The sequence below is a fragment of the Poecilia latipinna genome, unplaced genomic scaffold (assembly GCF_001443285.1).
Source record: "Poecilia latipinna isolate Pla-1442-1.1 unplaced genomic scaffold, P_latipinna-1.0 Scaffold488, whole genome shotgun sequence".
Taxonomy (NCBI): domain Eukaryota; kingdom Metazoa; phylum Chordata; class Actinopteri; order Cyprinodontiformes; family Poeciliidae; genus Poecilia; species Poecilia latipinna.
Window position 1 is genome coordinate 482,557 of NW_015113104.1, and position 9,304 is coordinate 491,860.

The 9,304-nt window shown below is 39.5% G+C and overlaps 1 protein-coding gene across 1 annotated transcript in view; it reads left to right on the forward strand.

The window, feature by feature from the left end:
* The first annotated feature begins 334 nt into the window (after nucleotides 1–334).
* LOC106952030 (very long-chain acyl-CoA synthetase) overlaps nucleotides 335–9,304 on the forward strand; it is a 20,299-nt gene continuing 11,329 nt past the window's right edge. Inside the window, exons 1-4 of the mRNA XM_015039881.1 lie at nucleotides 335–1,027; nucleotides 2,132–2,341; nucleotides 2,449–2,607; nucleotides 4,574–4,698. Of these exons, the coding sequence (XP_014895367.1) occupies nucleotides 487–1,027; nucleotides 2,132–2,341; nucleotides 2,449–2,607; nucleotides 4,574–4,698 (1,035 nt within the window). The 5' untranslated portion in view covers nucleotides 335–486. The remainder of the gene's footprint in view (nucleotides 1,028–2,131; nucleotides 2,342–2,448; nucleotides 2,608–4,573; nucleotides 4,699–9,304) is intronic.

A 9,304-nucleotide genomic window follows, 5' to 3' on the forward strand; every position in this document is an offset into this window, starting at 1 on the left:
CTCCAAGCTGGACCAAAAGCAGCTTGGAGTGTCTCCATGTGATTTTCTTTTCTAAACTTTTTGACCTTAAGTTCTTTGCATTATGTCTTCTCCATATGACTGTGTGCATTCCAAACATTAAAGCGTTGTACTCTCTTATTCTCTTTTAATAATACTGATCACCTAAATGTTGTTTTTTCAAAGGAAAAAAAAGATATATTGATGCTATAATCCCTAGTCAAGTCAGCTGATCCCCGACAAGCTGCAGATTGATGTATCAACTTAAGTAGATTGACCTGTTTTCCTCTGAGTGCCCTTAAATGCCTCACGCTGGGGGATTTGGAGGTTTATAAATAAAACTAACTATCCTCGCTGAAAATCTGTGGATCTGTTACATGTATCCAATGTCTTTGTGTCTACAAATACATTTCCATCTCATTCCGCTCATTTCAGGAACTTCTTGGAAATGCTCCGCCCCACTTGTCCGCCTTTTCGCCCTCGTTTTGAATGTTTTTCCCAGTCAGGACTGTCAGGACTGGACATTGGAACTTGTGGAGAAAGTTCACCATGGAGTTGTTTTTCATCTCTACCATTTTAGCGAGCGCTTTCATCGTTCCCTTCGTGCTGAAAACCCTTTTCCCCTATTTATGGTTGGATCTCCGATACGCCGGAGTTCTGGTGCGGATTTTAGTCAGCTACGTAGCGAACCGAAGAAGGAGACCTCCGTCCTTCGCGTTGGAGCGCTTCTTGGAGCAAGCCGCTGCGCTGTCAGACAAGCCCTTCGTCAAGTTTGGAGACGAGACCTACACGTACGCGGACACGGACAGAGAGAGCAACAAGATTGCCAACGCGCTCCGGTCTCAGCCCGGGTACGAGGCTGGAGCTACCGCCGCACTCTTCATGGGAAACGAGCCCAGGTTTTTGTTTACTTGGCTGGCTCTGGCTAAACTTGGCTCTCCCGTCGCTCTCCTGAACTACAACATCCGGAGCAAGTCTCTGCTGCACTGCTTCAACTGCTGCAAGGCCAAGGTGCTGGTTGCAGCTGCAGGTAAGGGGAGCTGCTGGGAGAAGTGGTTTTTTTAGCGGCTCGGTCAGGATTATGTGACAGAAAATTAAACCACTGAACAAAGCAAATCTTGATAGAGTTAAAAGAAAAAGAGAGAAAGAAATTGCATCAATCACCATAGCTATTTCTATGGTGGTGCAAGATAACAGTGTTGTTGTTTACGTTTATAATCTTATCAGTCAAATGAAATTCGTATTATGCCAAATTGCATTAATGTGAAAAGATGTTGCATATAGTTTGAGAAAAATACTGTAATATTTTTAGTAGTTTAATACCTAGTTTTATTAAGACTCTCTGCCACAACTGACCCTTTGAGGAAATTCATGATTGTGATGTATTCTTTTCTTTTGTATTCTGTTGTTGTAAAGTTGTTGTGGTTATTTATTTGTACATCAGTTGTTTGGCTTTTATCTGTGTGTTTTGGGGTATTTTGTATGTTAAGTACTTATGGGGATCTGTAAAGTAAAAAAAAATTAATAATCACTGCAATCTGCTAAAAATGTGATAAACACAACTTTCTCTTGAGAAATCATCATCATATTGCTCATCTTTTTGGAGCTGAGGGTTTGATTTGTTTGAAATAAACTAAAAGGCATTATTATACTGCTGTCTTTACATTTTAATTTTTACATTTTCATTTTATTATCTGTATGCACAGAAAGTTTTAAAAACAAACGATGCAATTTTTTTACCATATTTATTCACTGAGGAGAGAAATCCTACACTAATAAATAATTGTCTTTAACTAAAATTAGCTGTAACATAGCTGAAGGCGGCTGCATTGTTGAATTTGTGAATAACGGAAATGCACCTTCATGTCGCATCATGTTTCTGCCTAATGAAACCAAGAAGTCATTGACTTATAATTTAAAGCTACCAGAGGCTCTGAGTTATTAATAATTTGGTATAAAACAATTAAATAAGGCAATTTTAGGTATTTCTTTCAATAAATTTGTAGGCTGCTGTTAAAATAGATTGCAGCTACAAACTAATACTTGTAACTTAAGATCTTTCAAATAAATGTTTAGTAATTTGTCTGTGCCTTCTATGAATATTAGTGCTCTTTTTTTTTTTTTTTTTTTACAGAGCTGAAAGAGGCAGTTGAGGACGTGCTGCCCTCACTGATGGACCAGGGTGTCACGGTCCTCCTCTTGGTCAAATCTTGCGACACTCCAGGAATCGTGAGCTTCTCTGATAAGGTGGAAGAAGCCGCCGACACACCGCTACCTCGATCCATCAGATCACACGTCACATTCAAAAGCCCTGCCGTCTACATTTACACCTCTGGCACTACCGGTATTTCAGCATTTGTTTTGGTATCTTGTGGTAACCTGTTCCTACAAGTCGTGGAGTGAATCCTTTGGTTTTCAAACACCACTTATGTGCGTGTTGCTGTACTTCAGGTCTTCCCAAGGCAGCTTTGGTCGATCAGAATCGCCTACTATCAGCTCTGACTGTTATAACTGCATACGGTGTAAAATCCGAGGATGTCATGTACGTCAACCTGCCGCTGTACCACACAGCAGGGTTTCTCGTTGGATTTCTCGGCTGCATTGAAACAGGTGGGAACACAAAAAAAGTTGTTAACATGGGTTGTATTTTATTTAACTGGCGATTATTCGGATTATTTTAATAATTTGTCACATTTGGTGAAAAATAATAACATTAAACATAACATTAAAGAGTGCTACACTCCACGATAAAATAAAGTGGTCATGTGGCGTTTGTTCAGTCATGTGACTATCAGTGATGCAGTGCAGGATGTTTATCTGAACCAATGTAAGCAGTGTGGACACTTTTACACTGTGTCTAAATTTCAGGGAAATAAATATATGAGATATTGATCAATTTTAATAAAACTGCCCAAATTTACTCTAACAATCTGAATTGAAACACAAAGTTAATAATTTTGAAATCTTCGAAACTGCTTCTAAGAGGTTTCTTTAGGATTTCAACAAGTATACTTAGCAAAATAATAATAATTTTCTCAGAAATTGATGGTTTTTATCTTTTTTGTCTGCTTTGGCTCTGCAGACTTGTTTCTACTTTTCATAAATAATTTTAAAAATAATCTTTTATTTTTTTAGCCCACCCACCATAATCTTTCTTGTCTTTTTTAACCTGTTTGCTCAAGGCCGAAAATACCAGGACCCCGGTACCTGAAGCCATTTTTGGTGCCCTATCCACTAAGGAGAAATTCTTCTACTAATGCAATAAACAGTATATTAACAGACAGTCGTTTACATCAGCAGGTATGAATTGAAGCATGGTAGGCTTAATGTGTCCCACAGCTAATAAGTCCATATTGGTCCCAAAGAAATCAGCTACAACTTCATAAATTTCAAATACCTGAATGTTGTTTATGTTCATAAAAATCCCAAAAATATGAATGCAACTCACCTAATTTGGGCCTATGAGTTTTAAAGTACAATGTTTGCTAAACACACAATCAGTAAAAATAAATAAAAGTCTTTGGGACCGGCTGCTGGCCCTGTCAGGCCTTTCTGACGTCTGACCCAGCGCACGCTGACCTGGCAGCTTAACACACAGATTGATGGTTCTGGCTAGTTTCACAATCTTCAAAGTATTATAAAAAAATTCTACCCATTCAATTTGCAAATAAAGAGATTTACCTAAACCTAAGGATCATATCAATTATTTCTCTGCAATTTGTGCGATGTCTTAAACTTAAGACAGGTAAACCTGACAAATCTTCTCTGTTACACAAAGATGAGCTTTTTCACATGTGATGTAAAGCTTTAGTTGCATAACCCAGGATATAATCGCTCATCAGCGTCGATAAACAATCAGAGTTGTGGTTATTTATGACCAGAGCAATTCCAGATCTTCTAAAGTCTTCTTCAAGCTCAGGTTATTGCTATGAATTTGCAAACTGCAGATGGATTCTGTTTCTTTGCACACTGCACAGACCCTGATTATCCTGCTCCTATTCAGTCCCAGTGAAAGAGTCTTTTGTCACAAGGAACCAATAATCTGTACTGATCCTTCTCTGGCTGCGCTTTCTCTAAGTAGGCAAAAGGTCATGCAGAGAGTGCATGTGTGTGTGCAAGCATTGTGCGTATTTGATGTAGTTTGACGCTGTGCAGAATTATCACAGATTTGTTGTCTGATGCATTCATTTATTTGCTGCACAGTTTAAAAATATTAAAATTCANGTGCTGTGGTGGCAGAGGGGCAAANCACAACCTATGTATTGAGGCCTTGGTCCTCATGCCGGTGGTCCCAGGTTCAATTCCCAGCCTGGTGACATTTGCTGCATGTCTTCCCCCTCTCTCAAAATGTGGTAGTTCTTCTATTAACTGAAGATGAATGTTTAAACTAAAACCTCGAGTACTCGCTGCGTTGTTATTTTTATTTTCATTATTAAATTGAATATATTTTTCAAAAGGTGAGCTGTTATTGTTACAGGTTAATTTTCTAAGCAACAGGAAAGTATTTGTTAACGATGCACAAACTTTTCATTTATCAGGTTGTAATGTTTGTGCTCTGTGATGTTTTATTTTGAAGGGTCAACTCTAGTTCTGAAAAGAAAGTTTTCTGCCTCTCAGTTCTGGGACGACTGCAGGAAGTACAATGTGACTGTCGTTCAGTATATCGGAGAAGTGATGCGCTACCTCTGTTGCACACCAAAGGTAAAATTTAAATGATGACAATATTTGCAATACACTCAAAGGTAAACCATTACTGCTTTGCATACTGTGTCCGAGGAGCCAGGCCTCCTTTAAAGCAGGTAGCGTGGGTCATTTTCATTTTGGGCCAAATCAAACATCTGAATGTTCTTAAAGGGCCAGTTGCGACAGATTGTATTGATTTAAACCCATTAAACTGTTAAAATATCAACACATCTGTTTGTTTCAGCATTCAGTAAGTGTTTCTTAAATTTAGACAATATTGAACATCTCTTCACACTGGTCAGTCCATCCAGGATTTTGTATCACAGATTTTGTGGTGCTAATTTAGAAATATTTGTAAGGATTTTTATTTTATTTTATTTTATTTTTTTACAATATTTGCACTAACGTATGATGTTAAATGAAACTTTTTAATAATCGCTGCATCAATCACGGACTATAGTGTGACATCAACTAATCCTGAGGCAGCAGTCACTTAAACCCAATGTTTTTGGCCAATTTTAAGAAAGAAATGTCAGTAAAATCAGAAAAAAATGTGGGGATCTGTTGATTTTGTGTGAATTTTGCAGATTTGTGAAAAACTGGAAGCACTTATTGATGTAATTTAGAGTCCGGAGGCCCACATGAAAAGCTTCGGTGTGCCAGATTTGGCCCCAGATTTGTTTTTCACTTAGTTTGAGTTTCATACCTTGACCAGGTTCAGGGGATTATTTTTGCTTCATGGGCTGAATGACTAATAGCATGAAAGGCTCCTAACCAAGTCTTGTGTTGACATTTAACAAACATCTTAGCAAAACAACCCGTTTTAACTTGGATCAGAGATGCAACCATTAGGCTTTTATGGGCTGATACTGATTTCTGGCTTTACATGCAGGGACAGAGTAATAATCTCTCAGAATTTAACTTGTGGATCCCAAGTCAGAGCCAATTCAGAAAAAAACAATGTCTGATTGATTGGTGCATAAATCCACTCAATCTCTAGGCTATTTCCTATCAGGATCCAGTCTCAAAGATACAACTTTTCCCTGAGTTTTTAGTTAAATCTAGGGAAACTAACAAAAATCTTAAAGTACCAGGGTGACGTTATTGTTCTCCAGACTGGTCTTGGTTTGGACTACGTTTTTCCTGAGCTTGTTTTAGGATTTTCTCCTAAAGTCCACTTCCGTAACATCCTTTTTCTTAAAGTATTTTTTTACTGAAAATCTTAGTAAAACTCAAATGCAACAAATTTTGTCATGTTGGTGTAACAAATTGACCAAACCTTTCATTTTTAATGGCTTTAACACTCATTTTACTTACTGGTGCAGCTGCAACAAAAAAACAAGATTACCCAGGAGCTTTTAGCAGGATATTCTAGACACTCCCCTCCTCTTGGCAACCTTAACCTGTTGGTCTCAGGTTGTCATTCACAATGACAGGGGTGTCAAACTCCAGTCCTCAAGGGCCGCTGTCCTGCAGTGTTTAGATGTGCCACAGGTAAAAAACAGTGGAATGAAATGGCTTAATTACCTCCTCCCTGTGTAGATCGGTTCTCCTGAGCCTTGCTAATGACCTAATTATTCTTTTCAGGTGTGGTGCAGCAGAGGCACATCTAAAAGTTGCAGGACAGAGGCCCTTGAGGACTGGAGTTTGACACCCCTGTCACAAGAGGACCCAAATTTGGGTCCTCTAGTGACAGACAGGTTAATCACTGTAAAAAAAATAATAAATAATAAATAAATAAATAAATAAATAAATAAATAAAAGCTGCAAGCAGCCTCGAATGGCCCTCGCAGCTCAGCGCCGCTCCGGCCTATTAGCCACCGCGGGGGTTCCAGCACCACCACCTGCCAGCCACCGCTGATGTTCTTGCGCAGTTCCCGCACCTGTCCACCAGGCAATACACATCTATGAGTTCTGCAGTGCTCCTTGACGACTCACCAAAAATCTGGTGCAGATTGGCCGATGTAGCGAGGAGATCTAGCTGATGGAATAACCTAGGGGCTGCATTGGAGTCAAATTATAATTCAATGGTGTTGGGGTCTTTAGCAGTGAATAAAGGTCATGTGTATCCAGTTTGGTGCCAATCGGATGTTCCGTGTGTGATTTAGAGACAGTCGTATGTATATAGCAAGGGACTGCAACTCACCATTTGGCCACGCCCACACGGTTCAGCCAGCATTGACAGAGTTCATCATCATGTCATGTTATGTCAGTTTGCACAGCATTCAATCCATTTGAATAATAGAATAAAAGCAAGATATCCAGCAGGAAAAACAGGTAACTTCTTGTTGGAGGGGGTGTGGCTAGGGTGATGTCATCAGTTGAACATTTGAATGTGATCAGGGCTGATCTATAATGAGACATGGAAAGTCTGATGCAGTTCTGACTTTGTCTGCAAAAAAGTTATTGCACCTTCATGTTTCATGGAGAAAAGTCAAAGTTTGACACTTGGCCACGCCCACATGCTTTGACGTACAAGAATTCTTTTGATTACTTTTCACCTTCAATTTCTCAAGAGTGTGCTGAGTGAGTTTGAAGTCTGTATTTCAAAAGCTGTAGGAGGAGTTCGATCAGATGCAACGTCTATGAAAAAGAGGAAATAGTGGCTTTGATCCAAAATGGCCAACTTCCTGTTGGGTTTGGACCATGGCTCCATGAGACTTTTTTGTACATCCTGACAAGATACACATCTGTACCAATTTTCATAATTCTGAAATAAAGAATGGCTTGGGGGTGATCATTTAAAATAGTCCAGGGGGCGCTGTGAAGACATTAGACCACGCCTACCAAATATTGCACTGGATTCCTGTCTGGGGTTGGATAAAGATCAATCCTAGTAAGTGTGGTGCAGCTGAACTCAAAATTGTGGAATTCAGAGCCAAACGTATGGCAATGGCGTTACAGGTCACTTCGCCATGCCGCCACGCCCACTTGCTGCATCCAAACCAAACGGGGTTGGAATCCACAACACAGCAACTTGTCTTCTGTCTCTGGACAAGGTTTCATGTTGATTAGGTCAAAGGGGTCAAGTAGCAACTGTTCACAGTAAAACATGACACTTCCTGTTTCCTAGGAAATATAACCGTTTCATATTTCTTGGCAAGTAGGTGAACTTTGACCCCAGGTATCACCCCTTCAGCATGCACGAAAAGTCCCTGTTTTGATAACTTTTAATCGGGCATGCCTTTTGAACCAACTGACCACGTTTGAAGCCGATCGATCGAAATTCCTAGGAGGAGTTCGATCAAATGCGAAGGCTGTAAATGGCCAAAATGGGGTCAAAATTGGAACTTAAATCCAAAATGGCCGACTTCCTTTCATACTTGCACATTAATTGTATTTTTTGTGCGTCTTGGAGAGCTCTACAAGTGTGCCAAATTTGATGTCTCTCACCGATAAACTAAGGTCAATGGGAGAGTGTTTTGAAATTTTCTAGGGGGCGCTGTTGAGCCATTTCTTTTGCGATTTTTGCATCAACCATGAAATACGTAAATTTTACACAGGATGTATGTGTCTGCCAAGTTTGGTGAGTTTTTAAATATGATAAAGCCCCCAAAAAGTCAGTTCATTTGCACCAAGAAAAATAAAAATAAGAAATAGGTGAAAAACAATAGGCCTTTGCAGCGCTTTCGCTGCTCGGGGCTAATAATAATCAACATTTGAAAAACAATACGCCTTCGCAGCGCTTTCACTGCTCTGGCCTAAAAAATCAGGCAGAGGCAGAGCGCTGCAGAGCGGCTGCAACAAGTAGCCACAGAGGCAGGTCTTGTCATAGGGAACTTTCCAAATCTGTACATTCCCAACGCAGAGCACAGCTGGCTCTCCAAAATAGAAATCATTAAATCTTCACTATCGTGTTCCAGTCTTCACCCACTTCGCCTACCTCGTTCGAGGCAGCATAAAAATAAGACCTTTTTTTTATATTTATTTATTTAAATGTCTGAACTGACATCATCGTAGTTACATGTCACATACGCTTATTTGTATTTGGTAGTACTGCATACATAGTTTGTGCCTGTATGCCATTCAGAGCATCTTATTACATCACATGGAGCGCAGTGTCAGTTTGCAGCGCGCACGAGTCGCAGGAGTCACCAGATTTCTTTATCTGGTCATCTCTCGGAATAGATGCTGGCCTTTACTTTGGAAGACATATCAAGTAGCCAAGCGGCCACATCTTCCTGTACTAGTTTACAGTTCAGGTCGATGGTCATTCTATTTAAGCCACATGGGACAAAGGTCAGGGGATGGACATATTTCCACTTGTTTCAATTAGTCTTGATTCTTATATTTAAGGAGTAACAACATGTCCAAAAATTGTGTCAATTTTAGCTAAATCTGATCACATCAGTTTGCAAAAAGTCAAGCTTTTCTGCAGTGTTGCAGAAAAGCGAGCCTGTGTTTGATTCTGTCTGAAAATGTAGCTGATAGACCCACAGCTTCTGTTTTTCATTATTAAAATCTGTTGCAGTCACGCTCCCACGCAGCGTCACAAAGCGTAGAAAAGCATTGAAGTTCCAGATCTAGATAAGTATGAGAAAAAGATCAAACCGAGTATTTTACAGACTTTTTTTTTACTCTCAAATTTCAAAAGTAACAAAATTAAAATATATATATATATATT